Below are 27,411 nucleotides of genomic sequence, written 5' to 3'. Positions count from 1 at the left end.
CTTGAGTCTCCAAAAGTTGAAGTCAGAGAAATAGTTAGTAAGAAAGCTAGGATTTGAACCCCACATCCTTTTCTTTTAATTCCAGTGTTTTTTCCACAAAGTTTTTTATATACCGGATTCTCTAGAACCAAAAAATGTAAATAAATTAAGTTGGGGAATTTCATCCTTTGTCCCAGTTATCCCTCAGGACTACAATGATCCAACCAAAAAGATATAGTGAATTTTTTCCTTTTTTCTTTTCCTAAAGAAATATATGACAAAAGCTGAAAAAGCAGGTTTGAGATTAGGTTTTAAAGTCTTTAAAAGCTAACCAGAAGAACCTAGATTTCATCTCAAAGGCAATAGGAAGCCACTGGACCATACTGAGTAGCAATATGACTTTGGAAAAAGAAATTTTGTAAGTTCATCTCCTTTTCCAGAATTCTGCACTAGCGATATCTAATTAAATTTAGAGCCATAAAAGTCCCTCCCTCTAACTGCTTTATTGCTCCTAAGCACACATTTACCTTTCAGTATCCTGGACTGCTCATATTTCTTAAATTTCCCAACATCAAAAGAAGTTATCTGGACAGAAACATTACTCATTCTGTTCACACTCAGACAGAGAAGCCAAACTCATATGTCTCTGGTAGTAGCAGAAATTAACTTTTAGTAAATTTAAACTTAAAACTTCAAAAAGAACTAAAGATCTATCCTTATGAAAAAGCACTAACCTTATGAAAAGGCAGCTTTATGGAAGATTGACTAGAGCTAGGCAATAGTTGAGGCAAGAGACCAACTTGGACGCCATTGAAATTGTCTTGGAGAAAGATGGGGAAGGTCTGGACTGTGAGATTTCATCCTAGCTGGTAGATTCTGTTTCTCTTGAGGGCTTATTGGAACACTGAAGTGAGGACCACAAGCTTCATTATCTCATTCTCTAGCACTTCAGGAAGTCACATGTGGACCCAGGCACTCACAAAGTTGCACATGAAATCCTTTTGCCTCCTCCCTCGGTTTCCTCCTTATCATCTTCATCCCCTCTTTAGATAGTCCTCTTACCTATAGATTGAGTCTTGGACTAGCAGTTCAATGATGACGCTACCCTCCTTATATTAGACTTCTTTCTTTCCTGAGGTGTGGTACAGGGCAGATGAAGAAGGGAGTGAAACAAGGAGCTGGGCTGAAGAATCCCAATGAAACGATGGGGAATTGTCTCCAAAGAATATTCAGGTGAGTCAAGGCTCAGGACTCTGCCTTGTAGGGCAGAGGCAACAAGGCAGCTGCCATAAAAGAAGAAACTTTGCAGATAGAAAGGTTTTATACTCTTATATCTGGGATGGGTATGAGTTGGGGATGTGGTTAACAAATGGAAGTCACATAGCCTAAGACAGATCTGGGTTTTCAAGAGGTTTTAATATGTGGCTTAGATTGATAGGTGGAAAACACCTTACAGACAATCAAATCCAATTTCTTCATTTTACGGATAAAGAAAGTGAGGTCCCTGGAAGCTAGATAACTTACTTTAGGTGACACAGCTGGTAAGTGACTGAGATGTTTGAACCTTAAATCCAATGTTTGTTACTTGTATGACTTAAGGAACGTCAATCTCAGATTTCTTGATTTCAGACTTTATAGACCTATGATCTTGTGATTAAAGCCTCATTCTATAATTCAGGGGTCCTCAAACTTTTTAAATAGGGGGCCAGTTCACTGTCCTTCAGACTGTTGGAGGGCCAGACTATAGTAAAAACAAAAACTTTGTTTTGTGGGCCTTTAAATAAAGAAATTTCATAGCCCTGGGTGAGGGGGATAAACGTCCTCAACTGCTGCATCTGGTCCGTGGGCCATAGTTTGAGGACCCCTGTAATATCTACATTATAGCAGCTGCATGGCTTAGTGGATAGAGTACTGGACCTGAAGTCAAGAAAACTCATCTTTCTGAGTTAGTTCAAATCCAGTCACAGCCACTTATCAGCTGTGTGAACCTGGGCAAAGCACTTAACTGTTGTTTGCCTCAGTGTCTTCAACTGTAAAATAGGGATAATAAAAATACCTACCTCACAAGACTGTTGTGATAATCAAATGAGAAAATACTTGTAAAGTACTTAGGATAGTGTCTGGTACATAGTAGCTTTATATAAATGCTTATTCAGTTCCTCTGCTTCCTCAAACACACACACACACACACACACACACACACACACACACACACACCCTGGAAGGAATTCATTTTATGTGGGACAAATTCACTTAAGTCTTTTTTTTTGTGCCTCAGTTTTCTCACTGAAACATAGAAATTGCTGTATTGATCATGTGGGTGTTTATAAAGAATAAGTCCATGACTAGGAAATGTACTTGAAAATGGAATGTGTCAATTTTTCTTCTCTTTGACAAGTGATTTCATTAGATTAAAAAATTTCTACTATAAAGTGATAAACAGAATCCTTTTTGGAAAAAAAAAAAAACTTGAAAAGTCCTCCATGAACTCAAGCAAAATGAAATGTACTGTATAAAAAGTCATAGCAAAGTTCTGGGATGATCAGCTGTAAATGCGTTTGCTAATCTCAGCAGTACTCTGATCCATGACTATTCTGAAGGACTTAAGATGAAAAATACTATCCATTCCCAGAGAAAAAAAATTGATTATATCTAAATACAGATAAATCATAGTCTCTCTCTCTCTCTCTCTCTCTCTCTCTCTCTCTCTCTCTCTCTTTAAACTTTATTTTTCTTGAATATTTTTTAATCAGGGTGGGAGATCTATTACAATATAACTTTACGTCATGGAAATGTTTTGCATAACTTCATATGTGATTTCTTAATGGGGGCTGAGGATGGATATAAGGGAGAGAATGTAGAACTCAAAAGTTAAAAAAAAAAACAAATTTAAAGAAAAAAACTGTTTTAATTGTAAGTGGGGGAAATATAAATAAATAAATAAAAGATTCCAAATGTAAAACTTCTCTCCACATAGAAAGATTAGCAACTCAACTGCAATTTACTATGTTAGAGCAGAAATTCTCAGTTTGTGGTCCACACATTCACAGAGGATCCATGAATAGATTTTAAAGGGTCTGAGAACTTAAATGGGAAAAAAGAATTCATCTTTATTTTCACTTTTTTTTTTCATTTCCTTAGTAATCCTATGTATTTTGTTTTATGCATACAAAAACATAATTCTAAGAAAGGGTTTAGAAGCTTCAAAAGATTACCTAAGGTGTCAATAGTATAAAAAATTGAGGAGCCTTTGGTCTAAGAAAATCAGTTGCTTAGGACACTGAAAAATCTACATCAGTTGTGGGCAAGAGCGGGAGGTGTTGGGTGGGGGGGGGGGGGGGAGGAAAACAACACACAGATTTGTGTCAGAGGCAAGACATATAATGCTTACTGTGTGTCTGGTGCACTACTAAGGATTTGGGGATACAAAAACAGGAATAAAACAGGTCTTTTTCTAAAGTTGTTTTCATTCTACTAGGAGATTATACATACAAATGCACACATGTGTGTGCATATATTCTAAAAGCTTTAGTGCTTTTAGAAGTTTTCTTACTAAAATTTAATTTCTGTTGCTGACAGGGATCTGTGAGTTTAGCTTCTCTGAGTGTGGACAGAATGAGCAACATGTTTGGATAACCCTTTTTAGTATTTGGGATTTCAAAAAAGAAGTGTTGTGGTGTTTTCTTCTTTTTTAAAAAATATAATCATTCTCTCTGGGAGCAGGTTTTTTGGGAGGTTTCTGGAGGCAGCCTTAAATTTCAATTCCAAGTAATAATCACTCAAACGCAGCCAGGAGTTAAAATCCAGTCCTTTATTGTGTCCTTCAAAGTCTTGAACTTCATCCCCTACTTCCTTCCGAATGTCTCCAGCCAGTACAAAGGTAGAATATGGAATGAATCTGTCTCCGCCTCCAAGAGTGGGCTTCTGTGTCTGGCCTTGAGAGCTTCTTGCTTATATGCTGTACACTGAGTATACACGAATCATTATATCACTGGAAAACCATTATTTGTTGTAGGATTAAATCAATTCTAAACTAGATTTAAACATTGTCTCCTCAATTCCACTTAGTACCTTGTTTCAAGTTCTGACCCATAACATCTCCTTGGGATCAGATCAATCATACTGAACCATGCTAAATTAGATAATTATTGTCTCTATCAATTCTAATGACTTAACACTTTGTTAGGATTCCAACAAAGTGTGATGAGTAATCCACATGTATAGTCCAGGATACTGATTGGGAGGTGTGTGCTTAAGAGCAGTAGAGCTGTTGGAGGATCTTTATGGCTCCAAATTTAATTAGAAATCACTGGTTCAGGATTTCTGGAAAAAGAGATGAACCCATAATATTTTAATCTTCAGAGTTTTGTCTTTGTTTTTCAAATTGCAAAAGAAAATAGCTAGGGAGGGGATTGAAGCTACTGACCAAAACAATTCTGGACCCATTGGGAGGTCATCTCTCTTTAGTTCCTCTGAGGGTAAGTGCTGAAAGGCATAGATCAGAGAAGGAAGAATGGGAATAATGGAAAAGTCAGGGCTGGGAGATACCTAGAAAGCCACCCTATTGCAGTACAAAGCAAAAAAAGTGATAATTTTTACTTGAAGTTCACAGTTTCTCTAGTATGGGGCAAACAGCTCTCCTTTGATAAAAACAAAACAAAACAAAACAAAACAAAAAAAACAGCTGTTCTTTCCACAATTTACCCAATAAGAGAAAAAAAGAAAAAGAAGAAAGAAGGCAGACATATTACACAGAAACCCAGTTCAAACATAGGAAATGATATTTTCAAAATAAGACTTTTTCTCATCCCCAACGAATTTTCTGCCCTTCCCAGAATCTAATATATTGTGTCTGGCTCAGTATTATTTTTGAAAAAAAGGTGGGTCCCCGTGAGGCAGGAATTTTATATCTTAATTTTTTTGCTATGCTAGCTACTGTCCTATTCAAACAAGGGGAGGTATATAAGGAAACTTTCTTCCTGATTTGTGTTTAAGAAGCTCTGATGCTTATTAGCTGTGTGACCCTGAGTAAGCATCTAAACCTCTCTGGGCTCCATATATAAAATGAGAATAAGACCTATTTTCTGCTTCTTAGTTATTGGAAGAATAAAACCAGATGATAAGTGGAAAATAATTTGTAAACTGTAAAGCACTACATAAATGTAAGTTATTACTCCCATTCTTCCCCAAATGGGAGAGTGGTTCAATACAATTCAATATGTTTTCATTAAAATCCTATTCTAAACTAGGTAATGGGGGGGGGCAGGGGGAGGGGGGAAGACAAAGATGGCATAATCCTTGTCCTCAAGGAGTTTATAATCTCTTTGAAGTATAAAGTAAGTACACATACAAGTTAAATACAAAATGCATGCAACATGAATACAAAGTTTATCAGATATAAACAAGGCATAGGTGTTAATATGACTAACCCTAATTAACCTAAAACACCTCATGTTTTCAAATCCAAGAGTTTTCCTAGCAAGGGAGACAGCTACAGATGCCACACTGATATAGTAACTCTTCTGACTTTATTTGTGTGGAAAGTTTTTTTGTAATTTTCCTCATGTAATTCCTGATTTTCCTTTGGTAGATAGATTTCCAAATATTTTATGCTATCGACAGTTATTTTAAATGGAATTTCTCTTTGTATCTCTTGCAGTTGGATTTTGTTGGTGATGTATAAAAATGCTGAGGATTTATGGGGATTTATTTTGTATCCTGCAACTTGGCTAAAGTTATGAATTATTTCTAATAGTTTTTTAGTAGAATCTCTGGGGTTCTCTAAGTATACCATCATGATATAGTAACTCTTAACCATCTATGCTCATCAATACTAGCTCCCAATGTTATGCTTTCTGCTTATATAAATCAATTTCAATGACAGCATTAACTCTTAAGTATAAGACACTTTCTAAATGAAAAAAAAAGCCAGAACAATATTTAATCAATTATACTAAAAATTATGAACAATCAAATCATAACAATCCTTCCATAAACTCGGGCTGTATAATCCCACCAGTGGACATGGGGTTTTGTGGCTGTTTCGTTTTGTTTTTGAATTTGATAAGGAGAAGTAGAGTTGATATTTACTTAGACACCCATGTCACCTGCTTCTCTTCTGATCTTCTCTGCTCCCCTACTATGCTTGGGCTACTGAAATGGTGATAAGCTTTTTTATCTAATAGCAGCTTTAAGCCTGGCATCTGCAGAGTTTCCCACATGTCTGTTCCTTTAGCTAGTGTGACATTCTTTCAGAGGAAAGTATTCACCTTTGATAGTGGAATCTATAAAACTACTGAAGTTTCCTTTTCTATTAGTTTTGAGGGATTTCTCCTCTCCAGGCTTATAGAGCATTAAAAGGCAAAATAAGCATGCCTTTGAGGGGTTTCTCCTGCCTCGTGGTGCAGCTGTCACCAGAGAATAAGGAAGCTAGTTCTTCATCCCCAGTAGAGGATTCTCCTTTCCATCAATCAGCTCTCTGGACTAGAAGTGCTTTCTTCCAAACAGATCCATTCCTCACATAAACAAAGAGCAGATCCTCTAGTGAGCTAGACTCTGCTTTAATGCTCCAATAGCTTGTGAGGTCTGTCTTCTGATTTTTCAACTATTCTCATTAGCTTCTCTCATCAGTGTCTCTTGTCCTTCATTCACCTTCATTGACTCCTGACTGGCTTCAATCAGAACCACTTAGCATTTTTATAACCCATATCTCATTGGTAGCTATGTGAGAGGTAAGGAGTCAGGAAGACCTAGGCAAGGCTTAGGGAAATTAAGGTATGTTTACTTGGGCAGCTTGGTGGTGCCTAGAATCAGGAAGACTCATTTTGAGTTCAAATCTGCCCTCAAACACTTATTGGTTCTGTAACCCTGGACAAGTTACAAGAAAGATCTATTAAGAGTTCACCTCCTTTTTCAGTTACAATTTTACATGTAAAATGTGCTGGAAAAGGAAAGGCAAAAATGCTACAGTATCTTGGTATCACAAAAAGTTGGACACAACTAAAAAATGGCTCAACAGCAATCTGTCTCTGTCTCTGTCTCTCCTCTCTCTGTCTCTGTCTCTCACTGTTTCTCTCTGTCTCTGTCTCTGTCTCTCCTCTCTCTGTCTCTGTCTCTGTCTCTCTCTGTTTCTCTCTGGCTCTCTCTCTCTCTCTCTCTCTCTCTCTCTCTGTTTCTCTGTCTCTGTCTCTGTCTCTCCCTCTCCCTCTCTCTCTGTCTCTTTCTGTCTCTTTCCTCTGTCTCTCTGTCTTTCTCTCTCTCTCTGTGTCTCCTCTCTCTCTCCTTGTCTCTTTCTCCTTATCTCTCTCTGTCTCTGTCTGTCTGTCTCCCCCCTTCTCTCTCCCTCTTTCTCCCTCCCTCCTTTTTTCCCTCCCCCTCTCTCTCTTTGTCTCTCCTATTTCTGTTTCTGTATCTGTTTGTCTCTCTGCCTTCCTATCTCTTTCTGTCTCTCTTTCCCTCTCTCTCCTTCCCTTCTTCTCTCTCTTTATGTGTGCGTGTGTGTGTATCTCTCTCTGTCTCTCTCTCTCTCACACACACATGCACACACATACACATACACACACAAAATGGTAGTGATACATAAAGTACTTGTAATTTGATCACTATTACAGAATATGAATTAACCGTCTCAGAAAGATATTATTACACCTTAACTGGAGAACCCCAGGTACAAATCTAGGAAGAAACTTAGATGATATTTTATTCACCTCCTTCCTTTTACAAATGAGGAAATCATGACCCATAAAACAATGGGTGATTTATCCAAAGGTAAACAATAAATAAGAGTTAGGATTTGAACCCAGATTGCCTCTGATTCCAGATTAAGAACACCTTTTGCTATACTATCCTGTCTTAGAAGGGTTTTCTCTCTCTTGGGATACATTTGATTTGTAATTAATAAAAAGGAAAGGATTGGATATTTTGGTTTGGGGAGTTGTTTGTTTCTTATTTCATTTTGTTCTAGCCTAAACCTGAGGTTTTGTTCTTGTGTTGTTTCGATTTTCTTCAAAGATCATACCAGAAGTAGGGCTGAGAAATCTTCCCTACTTACTTGAGTCACACAGAGCATCTCTCCAAGGCCCCTCTCAAAAGTGAAAGGCCCAGTTGTACCCCAGGCCAGACCCTACATGTAACATTGTAGAGTTTTTACAAAGAGAGCATTTATTTTGCAAAGTATAATCACACACACAAAAAAATACTCCCCATTATATGGGAGGCATAATCTCCCTCCTTACTTTGTAGCACCTCAGTTCTGGAGTGGGGAAAGGAATTAGGTTCCTAACCCATAGAGCACAGTTCCAATTTCAAGTGCACAAACTCTTACTTGTGCTAACGTCTGAGGTACTCTGGCTTCCCAAGGTTTGAATGCTGTTCTATATGTCTATACCACCCTACCTAAAAATCTGACCCTAAGGTTACCCATGCCTCAAATTCTCCATTCAATAGGGATTACCTCCCATATCTGAAACTGAGGTCAAACAACATAGAATAGCAACAAACACTACTAGGGACATTTTTCAGAACCAGTATTATGAGAGTGTAGGGAAGATTTTCCTTCTTCTCTCACAGATTCAGCTCCTAGCACCCATACATGTCAGGCACAGCAAATATCAGTCACTGGAAAAGAATAAATCCTAAAAGATGGTGGGGAAAAAAAAAGTTAATGGCTCAGTCTTTCCATTTTTAAAGATTTGGGCAGTCAATCAAAAGAGACCATTCCTAACCACAAATTATACTTATACTTGGAATAAATGGCAGAGACTGCAATTCCCTCTACAAGCCTGTACTGAGATGAATGGGGTAGGATTTATTAGTATTATTTACAATAGAGACAAAGACACTATGTGTAGTTTAATGGAGAAAATTCTGGACTTGAAATCAAAGAAATCTAAGTTCTAATCCTACTTCATCTATTTGTGCTAATAAGTAAGCAGGGTTGTGAGAATCACATGAAATAATGTATATTTCTTATAGCAAAACTTTAAATTACACAAATATGAGTTTTCATTAAGATCCTAGACCTGGAGCTACAAGAGCCCTGAAAGGACATCTTGTCTAATGTCTGCTTTTCACAGATAAGAAAATGAGGCCTAAAGAGGTTAAATAACTTGTAGGGTTTTGTTTGTTTTTTTTGTTTTTTTTTTTTTTTTTTTTACACTGAAGGACTTCAGTAGGACTTGTGGGACAAAAGCTAGAGAGAAGTTGGAGTCAGACAGAGAGGACAGGGCTGCTTCTGATGAGAGTATAATAATCTGAGAGATTGGGGCAGTTAGGTGGCACAGTGGATAGTGTCATCCCTGAAGTCAAGAGTTCAAATCCAGCCTCAGATTTGGATCATACTGGCTGTGTGATCTTGGGCAAGTTACTTAGTCTCACAATTGTCATAAAAATAAAAAACTGGCAAAGTATAAAGAGATTGGAAAGGACTATTAAGAGCACTGAATCTCGTGGGTTTTATTGTAGATGGCCAAAGGATACTCAAGAGGAGCACAGGATGCCCAGAACTGGAAATTCAAAACAGAAAAAGTTCAGGTAAGAACTAAATTGAACAGTATTTGTTGCCAAACTATCAAAGACTTGGGGGTCTATTAACTTCAAAGAATCCCAATGGAGAAGGCTTAGACTTTCTGCCTCAAGTCTCTCCTTTCTTAAATCATTTGTTTACCTAATTGTGAAACTAATATCTAAAGCACAGATCTGGCCACTCACCAGCTCAAAAAACTCCTTTGGCTCCCTATTGCCTAAAGGATCGAATACTAATTCCCTCATTTGATATTTAAATCTCTCCACAATCCAATTCCAGATTAACCTTTCCTGACTCATTAAACATTATTCCCCTTTATGAACTCTTCTGGCAAGAATAATTGGACCTTCAAGCACCTTCAAGCAGTGACCAAGTGAAGAAAAGGGAGAAGGCAAGAGAGATATCATGTGCTTTGAATACTCTTGTCCTGTGAGGATCAAGTTCAACAGAAACACAATCAGACTAAGACACTTTAAGTCCATTGTTACTTTACACACTCATTTCACATATCTTTGTACCCAATCTCCTCATCAATCATTTCATCTGTAGCTCTTGGTTTCTGTTTTTTTTAAGGCGGTTACTTCCTTTACCTCCTGTTTCACTGATATTATTTTGAGGTTTGTGGGAAAGAGCATCTGATGTCAGTTTTTCTGAACTGGACCACACTCTTTCCACCCACTACTTTCGCAGTAACCTGGTTCTGAAATAACAGAAGAGAATGGGAGCTAAGAGCCACACAACTTCTGAAGATAATAGTTTTTGCTAATAATAGAGTATGTGGAGCCCCTTGTGTTTGGTGCATTTTTTTAAGAAGGTGAAGGAAGAAAGAGCAAATGAATCAAACATCCACAGATATTTAGCAAGCAAATATATGTGCACAGTGTTGGGTTAGGCCTTATGTTTAGAGTCTCCTTCAGGAGATAGAACCTGTCAAAGAATGGCAACATTTCAGAGTTGAAAGGGACCTTAGGGACCACCTAATCCAACCAATATCTGAAAAAGAAAAAAAAATTATTTTTAAAATTTATTTACTTATTTAAAACTTAAATACAAGATAAAAAAAGAAAAAATCTGTTAACATGTGCACAGCAGAACATGTCAATATTCAAAACATAAAACAAACAAATTTTCATTTCAAGAAAGGCTATATAATAAATATCACACATTGTGTTACAGAACTGTCCACCTTTCCTTTACTTCCTTATAGGTTTTCTTTTGTCCTCTGCCTATATACTGTAATCTTTCTTTCCCCTTACCTCCCTCTACTTCTCCCCAAAATACTACGATTAAGCAAGAATATATATATATATATATATATGTATAGAAATACATATACATATACAATCATATATACATATGTTTACATACATGTACATGAATATATCTATATATACTTCTATCTTCAACTTCTCTGAAGAAGAATAACATCATCCTTTCCAAGTCTTAGTCTGCATATTTTTTTTAAATCCACCCACTCATTTCCTACAGCACAGCAATATTCTGATTGTATATTATCTCGTAATTTTAAATAGTCTAAAACAAAATTGAATAATGTGGCTGATATATAGTATGGTTCCCTTATTTTTTCTCTTTTGATTAAATCTGTTTTAGCTTTAATTTTGTCTAAGATCAATAATTACTACTTTTGTTTCTAATAAATTCTACTCCTAATCATTATTATTATGTTTGTATGTATCTCTTATTTCCTATCCCTACTGACTCCTCTGCTTAACTTATATCTGCTACCTTACCATGTCTTTAAGTAACTTACTCCACCTCCAAGCATCTCTCCCTGATCCTTTTCTCCTACTTTTTCCCTCCCTCATTATCTATTCCCATTAATCTACATATCTTATTCCATTCTCATTAATTTACATATTTTCCTATATTTCCCCTTCCTTATCCTACTCCCTTCCCCTTTTATTACTTTATAAATGTAGAAGACTTTTATACACTTCTATATATAGTTCCCTCATTAACCCATTTCCAATGTGAGTAGAATTCCAGAACTACCAGCTTTCCTCCCATATCTAATTCCTCTATGTCAGTTCTTGCTCTCACATCTCATTTGTATAATATAATTACTTTTTTACCTTTTCCTATACAGTTTTGCTTTTTAAAATCATATCGTACTCAGTTCTACCCCCATATTTCTTTTGAACTACCGACTTACTAATTACAATCTTACATGATTTACATTTCCACATATAAAACATAGTTTGCCTTTATTGAGTTCCTTGTATTAGTCTTTAATTTTTACTCCATATTTCTTCTGTATGTTATATGTCAAATTGATGAGATGCAAATGATGAAGCTAGTGGTAATGAAGAGATGTGAAAATTGGAGTGGGGAATCCCCTCTGGTCAGTGCAGGTCCAATGTGAAAGAATTATGAATGGCAGAAAAGGGAAATTTATTGTTCACTAAGAAGGAAGCTTTCCTAGCGGACAAAACTCCTCACTAGGGATTTGGCACTGAGAAACCAGCTTTGCTAGGAAGATAAGGCTACGTAAATGTAATATTCTTCTTTTCTAAAATATGATCCTTCTCTGGGAACAGATTTCTTGGGGTGCTTCTGAAGGCAGCCTTAGTTTCAGTTCTGTGTAATAATCACCTCAAATGCAGCCAGGAGTTAAAGTTCAGTCCTTTATTGTCTCTTCCAAAATAGCTCAGTTAGCTTTCTTTGAGACCTATCTCTCTCCTTGGTTCTGATACCTCTTGCTGCTAGTCTTTTGTTGCTTCCAGCTTCAGTCTCCAGCTCTCTCTGAATCCTGGCTCTCAATCTCCCCAACTGACTCCTGGCTGAAGCTCCAAGAGCTCCTTATATGTGATCTCTTAAAGGTGTGAACTCAAAGGTTGACTCCTCCTCCGAGAGTCGGATTGTGGGAGCTGTGATTTGTGAATCTCCTCCACTGAACTTGTGAATCTCCTGGACTTATGAATCTCTAACACTAATGTGTGAACTAATATGTGAACTCTTAAAGGTGTGAAAGGTGTGAATTCTGAACTAGAGAACTATTAAGCACGATGCTATAATTAGACAACTGACTTAGCACTTTGTAAGAATCCTAACAGGTAAAAAGTCCTGTTAAGGAAATAAAAAAGGCTAACACAGAAGAGAATATCTTCACAGTGGGCAAAAGTCCTGGCAGGCAGCCTTGCCAAGAAGAGAGCTTCTTTGGCAAAGCAAATTCCTATTTCAGACTTTTGCAAAGATTCGGGATTCAGAATTGTCTTTTATTAACAATCTGAGACTTGGGCTTCCATTCAAAATTGAATGAGATTCCTTCAATGTTGTCAATGCCCGGGGCTTAGATTTCCAGTTAAAAAGAGATTAATTATCTTGGAGTTTTGAGCCACTCAATAGGACTATCAGACCAAGATCTCCAACTGAATGAGGCCACTTAACTTGAGAGGGTATCATCTGGGAAAGGCATACTTTTTCCAGGAGAGAGCCTGAGACCCTGAATCTCCCTTCTTTTACAGTTTAAGGGGACACAGTTTCAAGATTCACTCCCATCAAAATTGTCTATTAAGTTCAGGTCTTTTGCCACAAAATCCTGAAAATCTGGTAATTCATTGAATATCCATTTTTTTTTCTGTTAAGGATTATGCTTAACTTTGCTTGGTATGATATTTTCAGACACAACCTTAGTTTTTTTGTTCTTCCATATTATAGCGTTCCAAGACTTGCAGTCTTTTGATTATAGCTACTGTTAGGTTTTTATGTGACTCCAATTTTATTTGAATTTTGTTGTTTTCTTATTTGAATTGTTATTTTCTTATTGATTATATTTTCTCCTTGAGCTGGCGGTTTTAAAATTTGGCTATGATATTACTGTAGGTTTTCCTCATAGAATCTTTTTTCTATTTCTACTTTTCCTCTTGTTTTAACACTTCAGGACACTTTTTTTCAATCATTTTGAGGGGGGAGCCCCAAAACTCTTTCTTTTTCTCTCTCTGACTTTGGGAATGGGCTTTGAGGTAAAGCACTTGAAGCTCCTTGAAGGAGAAAATTTCTTTCAACCCTGCCTCAGTGAAAGACTGCCCCAGGGAATCAGATAAAGTGGTTTATCTAGGTGGGGCTGGTTGAGTTCTGAACTATGGAATTCCAAGGCTATTCAATTAAAGATCTTCTACTCAATTCAACTCAAGCTGTACCCAGCCCTATCAAGAGCAACTTCCAGTTTACAGCCAAAGCTTCTATTATAAAAAAGATAATCTAAAACCCTCTCTTTGCAGAGGTCCTAACATGCTTTGCCATGCTATGCCAAGGAAACCTCTGCCCACTGGAATAATATTCTCTTCCAGTGCTACCCTCTCTTTATCCTCACCCATTTCCCTAATGAGACTTTTCCCCTCTCTGTCAGGATTTCTCTAAACTTTACTTCTCTGTTAGACCTGTCCACTAAGGAAATCAGCCTTTCTATTCACACATATCAAAGGCTGACTCCCCAATGCCTATAATAAATCTCTTTTATCAATCTAGGTTTTTGGGTTTGTAAATTCCTTTACAAAAAATCTCTGCGCTGCCAGAAGGGGGTTCCCAAAAACTCCCTACCCATGCACCAAATCCCAAGGGGATATAGGGGAGCCTAACCTCTCCATTTGGTTCCCTGAATCCCAAACCTGCCATTAGACCTCATTATTTAGCTCCCTGACCACCAGGAACCCTAATCTCATTTTGGTTCCCTGAATCTAATCTCATCATTTGGTTCCCTGACAACCTTAAATCTAGACTTCATCATATTTTGGTTCTTGGAACCCCAATACCTAAATCTTATCAATTTCTTATATTATTGTATCAAGATTCTTTTTTTAATTGCAAGTTTCAAGTAATTTTATTATTATCTTCCCTCTTTTTGATCTGTTCTCCAGATCAGTTTTTCTTCTGAGGTGTCTCACATACTCTTCTATTTTTTCATTCTTTATAGTTTATTATTTCTTGGTTTCTTATAACTTTGCTGCTTCTGATTCTATTTTTCAAGGAGTCATTTTCTTCCTTAAGATTCTGAATATCCTAATTGATTGATTTTCTTTACATATATATTAGTTGTTCCTTAGTCTCGCTCATTTGATTTTTAATTTTTTTTTTTTTTTTGGAGTTCTTTCATGAATTCTTTTTGAGCAGGTGACCATATAGCATTACTCTTTGGGGTAGAAGAGGCTGTTTTTGTTTCAGTATCTTTCTCTGAAAATAAATTCCAATCTTCTCTATTCCCATAGCAACCTTCTATACTTGGGTTCTTTCTCCTTTGCCTGCTCATTTTTTAAAAATTTGTAGCAGAATATTGGAGTAATCATTTCTAGTTCTGGGGTATGAAGAATGGTGCCACTGGCCTCAGGCTTTTCTTTGGTTCTTCACTCTGGTCTGGAATCCATAGACCAGTCCACAGCCAGCAGCATCCCTGCTTCATTGCTTTTGCACTCCCCAGAGTGTACTGATTCCTTCTCTCTTGGGGTCACTCTGGAAGCCCAGTTGGACATGGCATTTTTTATCATCAGAAGTTCTTTCAATTTTCCCACTCAGACTCCCTACTCCCCACACCATTTGGGGGGTGAAAATTCCCATGGATGGGGCAGAAGCTGTCTTTCAATACAGCTAGCTCATCACTCACTGTTTCAATGGAACAGTATGGAAGTATTTACATGCACACCCATGAGCCAAACCTATTCCTGATATCTTTTTTCAGATCTTCTCTCTTTGTCCCACGAGGACTACTGTTCTGCCCCAACTCTTATTTGTTTTTAATGTTCTATGTTCACTCTGAAGCACAATTTTGTCTTGTTTGTAGAGGGAATCTAGAGAATTTGGCATTTTCTCATGTATTCTGCCATCTTCCCAGAATCTTCACTCTCAATCAAAGCTTTTTTAAAATTCCCACAAAGAAGCTAACACTTCCTGAGACAGTCTATACCACTTCTTAAATAGCTCCAATTATAAAAAGGGTTTTCCTTATATAGAATCTAATCTGTTTCTCCAAAGAATTTACCTTTTGCTCCTTAGTTCTTCCCCTGGAGCCAAATGAAGAAAAATTAATTCCTTCCTCTGTTTTAAACAATATATAATATAAGCTATTATCTTATAATATATATAATATAAGCTATTATCTTATAGCTAATTATTAGCTCTAATATATATAATATATAATAGCTATTATTGTAATGCCGAAGAAACTGAGCAAGACAGAGATTCAATAGTTTGAATTCAATAATTTATTAAATGGAGAGAAATACTGGGATCCATGTTGATCCCAGGGCTAGACAAGACTATCATCTCAAAGAGTCTAGCCCGGAGTCTCTGGGCAGGGAGCCTTTTGTGGAATAACAACAATGGAGGGACCTAGGTGGGGATAATCTAATAGAAGGAGGTTACTGATATTCTAATGACATTAAGGAATGTCTATAAAACTTTTATCTCAACCATTAAGAGGGGATGGTCATAACCTAAGGCAGAATTATAAAATAGGACAATTGGAGGAGCTGGTCACCCCATTAAAAGGCAACTTTGGCATAACATTATCATATGAGATCACTGATCAGGAAGATTAGAGTTCAAATTCTGCTTCAGACACTTACAAGTTGTGTGAGATCCTGGACAAGTCATTTAACCCTGTTTGCCTCATCTATAAAATGAAGTGGAGAAGGAAATGGCAAACCAATCTTGTGTCTTTGCCAAGAAAATTCCCTAAATGGAGTCACATAGAGTCAGACATGACTAAAATGACTGAACAACAATAAAAGAAGAATCAACTTGTTCTCTTGGCCTCACTTAACCGACTCCAATCCCTGGGATGAATGTTGTGTCAAGATAACTGCTATTTAGTGAAAAAAATGTTCATTCAAATCCTCCACGTTAAAGGTAGTTATGGTTATTGACCACAAACTTTGCCATAGGAGAAAAAAAAAAAACTGAGTTTCAGTTTTCTTATTTGTAAGACTAAAAGATTGGATTGGATCATCTCCATGGTCCCTGGTTCTAGCTCTAAATCTATGTATGATTCAGACCCCTCTGGGACTAAAGTCCATAATTCCTTCTGAAGCAATATGTTATCTCAGAGTAATAAAGACACTTCAGATATATCCCTGGGCCATTGTGGATTTGAATATCCCCTTCTAGGTCAGTTAACAAATCTAACAAAGGAGGACATTCTTATATGTACATAGCTATCAACTCTGCTTATCTGAAATGATTTCAGAAACTTAGGAAGAACTGTCCTATCTTCTATACATAAAAAATCTATTTTTCAGCTACCAGACACTTGAAATTTCTGGAAAAAAAATTCTTTTATTCTCTAAATAGAAAAAGTGAGTTTAAAATACATATACAATTAGGAATGTTTAATTCATTTGCTTAAATTCACTCTAGGGTAAAAATGATAGATAATATATAGGTTCTTAAATTAGGATAGAAGAGAGAATATGGTGATGCTTAAAGAAAATTGGGAGAGCCAGCATTAGAGGATCTTAAGATAAATATAAAGCTGGAAAAAATTTAACCTAATCTACTTATTTTCAAGATGAGGAAACCAAATCCCAGGGAGGTCAAGTGACTTTCCCTTTGTTATCAATTCAACAAGCATTTATTAAGTTCTTACTATGGGCCAGGCATTATACTTAGCATAGGGAATACAAATATACAGACTAGGAAAAAAAGTCTCTGCCTTTGAGAGCCTTATATTTCTAATGAGAAACACAACATATAAAAGGCACCTGAAAAATAGGTGGGAGGGAAAATGTCCACTGGGACATGATGAAGGAAGTACAGAGAATAAGGAGATCCAGAAGTAAAGCCCAAGAGTAATGAAGACATGGATCTCCTGAGCAGTCTTCATCCTTGCTTGTTTTAGTAAAAGACTAGTAAAACTTGTAAGGAACAGCTAGGTAGCACAGACAAATCTTCCAGAGTTCAGACTAGTATCTTTGCAGAGAAAAATCAAAGGTATTTGTGCCCGGAGGGAGGGGAAGGAGGAGGATCAGAAAAATGATAGAACAACATGACTGAAATAACTAAAAAAGAAGGATTTGTAGGACAAAAGGATACAAATTCAAGTAACCCAAGAACCCAATTAAAGGAAGAAGGTCCTCCTGCTTCTGATAGTGTTGGAGAAATCTGTAAAAGTTCGGGAGCAGTGAAAAAGAAGTGTAATTATGACAGTACATAAGACAAGTTTAATCTTAAAGAACAAAACATACTTCTGGTGTTTTTCACTGTAGATGACTAGATCCCACAGACTCTGTGGAAAAAGCGTTTAATATTGAAAAGTAATTGAATGAGGTACGATGAAAATCCAAATCACCTGATTCCTAATCATAGTATCTATAATATGAAATCAAGGTCAAGAAGAGAGACGCTGGAAAAGGACAAATTTTGTGTTTCACATTTTTTTTTCCTTCTCTGTAAAGAAAAAGTTATCTCAAGTGCAGTAGTGCAAAGGTGAATTTGGGAATTCTACTTTTATGTTTGTTAAACCCTAGTAGTGACTCTAATAATATAACAGCATAATAATAGTATAAGTAAATAATAAAAGCACTTCTACCTCTCACAGTAGTTGTGAGGATTGAGATAATATTTATAGATCACTTAGTTTTAGTATGCCATACTTGGTACAATACAAATTACTATCATTATTATTATTATTATTTCATCAGTGAAAATTTTAAGCCAGAAAGGAGAATCTTACAACCCCATACTGGATAAATTGAAGAAGATATTTTTAGAGAGTTAATGAGCTTTTTCAACCCATTAATTAGCCTACATAGAAATAATTAAACAATTTGTCCATCAAAAAACCTGGTCCTAAATGATAACAACATTTCAATTTAGGAGAAAAATTGAATAGCGCCTATAGTAACTTGATCAGTTGAGAATTCTAGAAGTTGGTGATACAAAGACAAAAAAAAAAAAGGGTGGGGGGAAATGGACCATTTTTTAAGAAATTTGACTTTCTGCAGGAAAAATTTGGAGAGTATCAAGATAGAAGGGATAGTGATTAATAATAATAATAAATGTTTATCTAATGCTTTAAAGAAGCAGCAGAGCATAGAGAACAGAGAGCCAGCCTTGTAGCCAGGAACATCTGGGTTCAATTCCTGTCTTTGACACAACTTGACAATATAACACTTATCAAGTCACTTAATTTCTCAGCATTCTAACAAACCCTCTTAGATACCAAGTTAAAGAAAATGTGCTGACATTCTTTGGAAGAAAGTTTCCTCATCTGGCAATTTACTGTACTAATGGAATCCAATTTCAGGTCCTATCCATGGAATAGCATCTTAAAAATTTGTGAAATAAATTATTTCATTTGATGATACCCTATGAGATAAGCAATACAGATATCCCCATTTACAGATGAAGGAAGAAGCTCCAAAAGATAAACTTACACAATGCACACACACAGAGTCTCACAGCTAATAAGATAGCATTCAAGTCCAGTCCATCCAGATTCTAAGTATTGCTCTCTCTCTGCTCTACTATCTTGCCTCTAATGTGAAATTCATACCATGGTTTTACTTTTGCTCTGTTGGAGTATCATAGACTCCAAGTTTCACTTTGTCATTACTACAGCTAAATCTTTGGATATGTTAAAAAGATTGGATCTAATCTCTTGCTGCATTATAAAAACCTTTTCAGATATAGTAAATATTGAGGTTTATATTTTGATTCCTTTCTTTTTAGACAAAAAATGGAAAGAAGAAAGAAAAAGTTTCACAAGGAGAGTAAGTTCTTAGTTTCTTTTTTATACTGACTTGTTTTTACAAAGAATAAATTGATAAAGCATAGATGGTCAAATCTTACACATGGATCTACGAAATTGATTGGTACAGGTTATGTCCAGACAAGCACCCAATTGAAATAGTTTTTGAAAAATTTGAGCTAATTATGAGTTAGCACTCCTCAAATTTCTCATCTAAATTTATCTTGCATTAATAGGACAACATCCAGGACTAAGGAAATATACAATACTCACCCCTAATCAAATATCTAAAGCACTGTGATACAAAAAAAAAAAAAAATTTAAGCAACATATTTTGTAAAGGATGCTGGTAAACTAGAATGTACTCAAAAGAGCACAACTAGCATAGTTAGGAGATAACAGATCATCAGAGGAGCAATTAAGGAACTGGGAGATATATATCCTGGAGAAGTATTAGGGGAAATGATGCTAATAATGATGATGACGACAAAAATGACAATGATGATGATGATGTTGATAATGATGGTCAAGACTGTAGAAATACTCACTTTTAAATAAACATAAGGAAAAACTTCTTAATAATTAGTGCTATCAAATAAAAAAAAATGAAATATACTGTTTTGAGTAGAAATGTACTTATCACTAGAGATCATCAAGCAGACATTAAATGATGACTACTCATGTCCCTGTGATATACCCTTATTTTTTCATAAAAGATATCTGTAATAAGCAATGAATTAGATGACCTTAGAGGCCCATTTCGGAGAGATTTTAATTTAAAATTTCTAAATTGGCTGAACTAGAGTTTGAGGGGACCTATTTACATTGCTAAGGAGAAAGTGGAATAAACCTTTAAAAAAATGCATTTGGAGGCAACAATGGAGGGAAAAAAAGAATATAATTGATCTTTGAGTCATCTGCATGGAGACAATAATTCAAACTATTCAGAATAAAACAATTCAGATAAAACAAATTCCTGAGGCCATGTCCAAAAAGTCTCTTTGCTTGGTTTTTCAAATGCTTCACAATTTTTTTCCAACCTATCTTTCCATCAGCTCACCACATTTTGTAAAATTATTTGTTTTTATCAGATGACACAGAATTTTTTCTTATTTCATTAATATTAATCTCATCCCATAACATATTCAGACTACACACACACACACACACACACACACACACCATTTCACTCTCTTTCCCCTGCTCTTTTCTTTTTTCATTCTTTATAATCCCTCATACCAACATTTTCCTTTCTTGTTTTTCCTCTTCCAGTCTGTTTGTGTCACAAATTATGTATTGAAACTACATGATTATTTTGCATAAATTGTTGGACACAGTTTTTTTTTCTTCTTCTGTTTCTGATATTATATACTTCATTAAAATATTTCTGATTTTCCTTGTCTATTGTTTCATTTGTATTTCCTTCAATGTATTTCTTAACTGCTGTTTTATTATCATTTTTAATGTTAGCACAGTGGCTAGCAGATTCTTAATATTTATTGATGGAATATTTATTGATTCTCTTTAATATTTTTATGAGTGTCCACTTTTTTATTGCATCTTAAATCATCTTGTAATTTTTTTTCTAATTTAAGTTTTTCTCTTTTTTTTACTTCAGTGCATTTATTATCTATTCTGCTGTATTTTTAAAGAAAATTCTAATTTTAGTTATGATATTTCTGTTGTTTTTCTCTGATATTTTTATCCCAGCAATTTTCTCTCTTTTAGTCCATCATCGTCTCAAAAAGTTTTTGTCTCAATTTTTTGAGTTTTTCTACAAGCAAATTTCTTTTAGGTGTTAATTTGACCTCTTTAGAATTCTATTGCTGCTTTTTGAGAGATATTCAGGAGAAATTATGTATTGTAATTTCAGTCTGTCATGCTTCTAAAAGCTGTATTTGTATTTTATGTGTCCTGATAGTAAGGTATGCTACATATTACAAATAACTAATAATTTAAAAATTTTAGTTTGATGCCATTTAATTAAATTTGTGTCAATTAAAGATTGTTTCAACAAATATATGCCATTTTCCCAATACTTCTGTTATTCAAGGGAATAAGTAGAAGTGCTTGACTACTCTGAAAACTGTTAGTCTGACATCTTTGGGCTATACAAAGGGGTTCTACTAGTACATTCACTAGTACAAGGATACTAGTATCCTTATGTTGCCTTTGTATGTAATCTACAAAAAATAGACTCTATTTGTTCCTTATTGGACTTATTTACCCCTTATCTGATTAGGTTATTACTAAATCTTTGACGTAAGATAAAAATACATTTTTCAAATTGAGCAGATTAGAAAGCTTTCCATTACGCTACTTCTGCTTCTTCATTTCTACCACTGGTCATAAGGGGTTGTAAATAATCTCCCAAATAAATCATTTCTATCTTTGTCATTATATGTGTAAATTCCAGGCTAGCTTCCTGGAGACCTCAGGATCAGCCAGATTCAGGATAAGCAAAAGTCCTTGGTCTTTAGGGGGAGAAGTAAAAGGGATGGACAAAACTTCCAGGAGTTTTGCCAAGGATCCTTCCTTGATTCTAGAGTCCAGAATCTCCACACTTTTCTCCTCCTCTTTCTGAAGCCAAATTCTCTCACCTCTCTCACTCCACCCCCTAATCCTTACCTACAAATTCTTTTAATCCCAAGCATTGAGCCAGCATTAACTAAGAGAAGAGAAATTCCAAACATATGCTAATAGAGTTATTGTCCAATAGGTAATTAGCCGTAAGTGCTCCCCTGCACACTTTTTAAGAGTTTCAGCCCTTTACAATATGTGCTATGCCTATTTTTAAAAACCACACCAAAAAGTGGTTTTTAATAACCGTGTCCATCAATTTATGTCACTAGTATGGTTTGATGTCAAATTCTAGCCATAATGCCAAACAACATCTTTAACCCTATCATTTGATAATAGAAATTTTCTTTTAGCAGGAGAATTTTGCAAAACATAATATAGATATGTATCTATATTAATTCTATAAATTTCTAATTAGCATATCATTTAGCTTCATTCATGATGTTTCTTCCTTTCTTCCTTTCTTTTTCCTTCCTTTATAACTTTTTTCCTTCTTGACATGGAAGAGCTTTTCTATAACCATTCCTTAGTAAGGTCTGGCAATTGAAAAAAGTCAAAAGCAGTCCTCCCAAGTCCAACTCTGCTTCCTTAAATAATTAGTTTCCACCTCTCATGAAGAAGATGGTAGTGCCAAGAAAGGTAAAGGAAGAATGTTTTCCCTCCATTTATATTGGTTTAATAGCAAACTTTTCCCTGTAATGAGCTCTTCACTAAAACTTTTACATCAATTTGATCGTCCAACAGAAAATGGCATTTCAAGTTCTGGTTGACTTTTTGGGCCCAACCTCAAGGACCTTCTGACACACTCAGAAATCTAATCCTGACCTCTCCATCCCTGCTCTAAATCAGAATCTCTTGTAGAAAATGATTCACTTCTATCTTGTAATACAACAAAATCCACCTTTCTATTTGCACTTTGAAAATCATATGTAGGATGGATTGGAATGGGGAAATACCAGAGGAAGAAAGATCAATTATGAGGTCATTGCAATAGCCCAAGGTAGATGTGATCAGAATCTGAAATAAGGTTCACCTATATAAGAAAAAGAAGGATTCAGATACAAAGATATTTTCTGAAGGTAGAAACAATAAGAGCTGGCAATTGAAGAGGATGAGAAATCGGGGATAATGTAGAGATTATAAACTTGGTAATTGGAAAGATGGTTAATAGAAATATGGAAATTAAAGAGGCATAAATTTGAAGTAATGCTCCTTTTTGGACATCATCATTATAATCATATTAACTAAAATTTCTCACAATTGGTCTTTACTATAATCCTATAAAGTAACTATGATTGTTATTTTTTAATAACTGAGGTAAATGACTCATTTAACCTTAAGGTTAAATGACTACTTAAAGCCACACAGCTAGTAAATTTCTGAGGCCTGATTTTGAACTCTGGTTTTCCTGACTCCAGGTCCAGTATTCCATCTATTGTGACACTTACCTGCCTAGGACATTTTGAGATGTTTAATGGATATTCAGCTTGAAATGTTCAGTAGTCACTTGATGATTTGAAACTGGAATTTGGGAGAAACATGCATTTATAAAGAGACCATAATTCAAATCATGAGAACTAAGGAAGCCAGGCAAGTGAAAGATTATAGAAAAATGAAAAATGATCCCTTCAGTGAGGGAGTGTAGTATAAATTAAGAGTCTGAAAAGGACTGAGGAGTGGGCATACAGATAGAAGGAAAACCAAATACAAAAAAAAAAAAAAAAAAGAAAGAAAGAAAGAAAGAAAGATCAGGTGAAGAGGGAAAAGCCAAAAATTTTAAATGTTACAGATGGGTCAAAAGGAAGCAGAACTGAGAAAAGGCCATTAGATTTGCCAGTTAAATAAACTGAAGCTCAAATTAAGTAAGAAAATTGGATTGCAAAGAGCTAAGCAGTGAGAAGAGAGGAAAAGGGGGCAATGATGGTAGACAGTCTTTTCTTGAGGTTTGGCTAGAAAGAGAGAAAAATATAACTTGAAGGGAAGAAAAGGTCTAGTAAAGGTTTCTTAAAGATGAAAAGGTTTGCTCTCATATTGGCTAAGATGACAGGAAAAGATAATAAATGTTGGAGGGAATGTGGGACATTAATACATTGTTACTGGAGTTGTGAACTGATTTAACCATTCTGGAAAGCAATTCAGAACTATGTTTAAAGGGCTATCAAACTGTACATACCTTTTGATCCAGCAGTAGAGACCCAAAAGACTGGGTCTATGTCTCAAAAAGATCATTAAAAAAGGAAAAGGACACACATGTGCAAAAATGGTTCTATCAGCCCTTTTTGTAGTAGCAATCAACTAGAAACTGAGTGGATGCCCATCAGTTGGGGAATGGCTGAATAAGTTACGGTATATAAATGTAATGAAATATTATTTTATAAGAAATGATCAGTAGGATGAAAGGCCTGAAGAGATTTACATGAACTGATGATAAGTGAAGTGAGTAGAACCAAGAGAACCTTGTCCAGATCAATAAGATTATGTGATAATCAACTGTGATGATGGCTCTTTTCAACAATGAGGTGATTCAGGTCAGTTCCTATAGACTGATGGAGAGAGTCACCTGCATCCAGAGAGAGGACTATGGAGATTGACTGTGGATCACAATATAACCTTTGTTGTTGCTGTTGTTTACTTGCTTGTTTTTTTTTTCTTTCTCATTTTCCCTCTTTTGATCTGATTTTTCTTGTGCAGCATGATAAATGTGGAAATGTGTTTAGAAGAATTGCACATGTTTAACCTATATTGGATTACTTACTGTAATTACTTTTGCAAAGGTGAATATTGAAAATTATCTTTGCATATATTTTGAAAAATAAAAAGCTATTAGAAAAAAATGAAAAAAAGTTTGGACGTATTTATGAGCAGAAGGGAAATAACCAGTAGATAGGAAAAGATTAAAGATGGATGATAGGGTGAGAGGATGTGGGATGGGACAATCTGCTAAAAAAGATGAGAGGGCATGGAATCAAGAATATGCGGAGAGGAAAAGGACCACCTCATTATCAGAGAATAAAGGAAGGATGAAAGATTGTGTCAAAGGGTTTTGAGATAAAGAAAAGGGGACAGGAGGAAGTCACAGTTAATGTTCTTTATTTCCTCAGTAAAATAATAGGAGAGGGCATCAGCTGAAAAAGTGGGGACAGTGAGAGGGAAGTATGGAAGATTTGAGTAAAGAAAGTTAGAACAGTTTCTGAGAGGAGTAGAAACAAAAATCAATTAGAGAGAAATAAAAGAATTGCCTTGCTTCAGTGAAGTTAAATAACAGATTTGAAGTAGACACGGGCACCTCTGACTGGACTTCAGCCAGTCTGTTCAGTAGTTCATGCCTGCAGAGAAATAGGTGGTAGATCCTTGCTCATTCACTTCATCTATAGCTCTATACCTGTTCCCCCTTCAATTCTGTACTCCTTGAGGTCTGATCTATACTGACTGCTTTTCTTTTCTTCTTTTAGGGGAAGAAGTTTCACTTTCTTACCGTAAGGTAAGAAAAAACTCATTTTGTTTTTTCTGAAACAAGCTTAAAAATGCAGACCCATAGGACATGCCAGGGGGTGTATATATAGAATTGGCTACCATGTGGCACCATCTGAAGGGCATAAAGAGAAGCCCTCTTCCTTCTAACTGCCACAAAGTTTAAGACTATTAGAAATCCACCCTTTTAGAAGAAATACTGTTCTCTCAAGTTTGAGAAATGCAGGCTTTGGAAGAGGAATATACTAAGATATTATTTGTCACAAATCTTCATTGAAATATTCATGGATGAATTTCTCTTCCATGATAGCTAGCTGAGAGCATGGCACCCTAGTAATTTGGGTACCACTTGGACAGGAGAGGCTGAGAGAGCACAGAAGGGGAGAAGGGAGGGATAATTTAGGGAGGAAAGAAGAGAAGAAGGAGGGTTGCAGAGAAGTGGGGGATTGGAGAATATCTGAAGTAAACATGATCTTTTTTACCAATTGCCAGAAAAATCATGAAGGCAATGCAAAGGAGCCATTCTATGCCCTCATAGTGCACTTACCTCAGCGAATGCCTTCCACAAACTCCACAGAGAATGACTATGAGAATGTGGGCCCCAAGTACAAGAGACCCAAACCACCGGATCATAAGCATGAGACTGAATACGCCATTCTTAAAATCCCTTCCAACCCGCAGCCTTCCCACAGCTTAGAAGATGAGGAATATGAACTCGTCATGCCTGTTATTCATGACTCTTACCCATAGCGTTACTCATCCCACCTCAATCTGATGAATACAGGGAATCTGAATATATAGAAATCTCTAAGAAACAGATAGTAAGGTAGTTACTCATAGTAACAACAAAAGTAACTGTAACAATTCATCGTGTGTATAGAATGCTTGGTTACATGGTTACAAAGAGCTTTCACATACTTTCTGCTATTTGATATTTGCAGTGACTCTGTGTTAGGGCTGATCTTGTGAGGTCCATTTTATAGATGAGGTATCTAAAATTCAGGGGGACAGCATGGCATAATAAGCTATGAATCTGATATCAGAAATATTTGAGTTCATATCCTGCCTCAGGTACTTCTTAGAGGTAAGATTGGACAAGTCACTTAAACCTTTCTGTTTCTCAGCTTTGTCAGGTATAAAATAAGGAGGCTTGCATTAGATGTCTTGTAGGGTGCTTCTAGCTCTATATCTATGATGGAATGACTGGCCCCCCAAAAGCCAGGACTACTGATTCCCAATTCCCAGGTTTAATGCTTTTTCCACTACATAAAATCACAAGGAAGCCTTATCTGCAAGATGACATTTCCAGACAACAGCTTGGAGATCCATTTCCCCAGACATGTATAGCCCATTCCAAACCCCTCACTGTCTCATCCAGTCTTCCTCACTTGAGAAATAGGTCTTCCTCTACAAGAAAGAGAGAAGTAGGAGATGGGGCAGGATCCCAAGGTGATCAGTTACTTCCTTGGCCAACCTACCAATATTGGGGTAGTTTTTTTTTGGGGGGGGTTTGTTTTGTTGCCTGCCTTGCCATTTTGTGTATATGGAAACAGGAACATTTTCATTCAGATTCTTGAAGATTTAATCCATTTGATGAATTCTTTCATCCTCTCCCCCTTCCTCCTCAAAAATTCCTAACCCATAATGTTAGAGCTAGAAGGATCCTTAGAGATAAACCTAATAATTACTTTTTCAATTTATTTTTCAATTAAGCATTTATTTTCCCTTCTTTCCAGTTTCACTTAATGGAAAAAAGAAAACTGACAAATATTTGTAGTTGAGCAAAACAAATCCCTAATTGTCAATATATAAGCTTTCATTTTAGAGATGAAGAAATTGAGACCCACGAAGATAACATGACATGCCTAGAGTCACACACTGATGGAGCTGGAATTACAACCCTGGTTTCCTGACTCTTGGGGCAGCAATTTTTATACCCCAACTAGAAAATATCCTAAGAGTGAAAATTAAAAATTTAATTAATTAAACTTTTTTTTTAAAAAAAGAACACTAAAGAAAATATTTGTATAGCTCCTATCTATATGATTTTCCCTTTTAATGTTAACTTAAGGAGAAAAGGAGAAAAAAAAACAATTTGGAATACAAGGTTTTGCAAGGGTGAATGCTGAAAACTATCTTTGCATATGTTTTAAAAATA

General features: G+C 35.9%; 1 protein-coding gene across 1 annotated transcript; it reads left to right on the top strand.

Moving 5' to 3' along the window:
- The first annotated feature begins 1,017 nt into the window (after positions 1 to 1,017).
- Positions 1,018 to 27,254, top strand: GCSAM (germinal center associated signaling and motility). Its single transcript, XM_012547247.3, has 5 exons — positions 1,018 to 1,212; positions 9,442 to 9,510; positions 19,184 to 19,224; positions 25,235 to 25,263; positions 25,746 to 27,254. The coding sequence occupies exons 1-5, from the start codon at positions 1,133 to 1,135 to the stop codon at positions 26,001 to 26,003; spliced, it is 477 nt and encodes a 158-aa protein (XP_012402701.3). The 5' UTR covers positions 1,018 to 1,132; the 3' UTR covers positions 26,004 to 27,254.
- The last annotated feature ends 157 nt before the right edge of the window (positions 27,255 to 27,411 follow it).

This window comes from Sarcophilus harrisii, chromosome 3, assembly GCF_902635505.1.
Source record: "Sarcophilus harrisii chromosome 3, mSarHar1.11, whole genome shotgun sequence".
In the NCBI taxonomy this organism is placed as follows: Eukaryota; Metazoa; Chordata; class Mammalia; order Dasyuromorphia; family Dasyuridae; genus Sarcophilus; species Sarcophilus harrisii.
The sequence above is the reverse complement of the archived record's forward strand: the minus strand, read 5'-3'. Positions and strand labels throughout refer to the sequence as shown.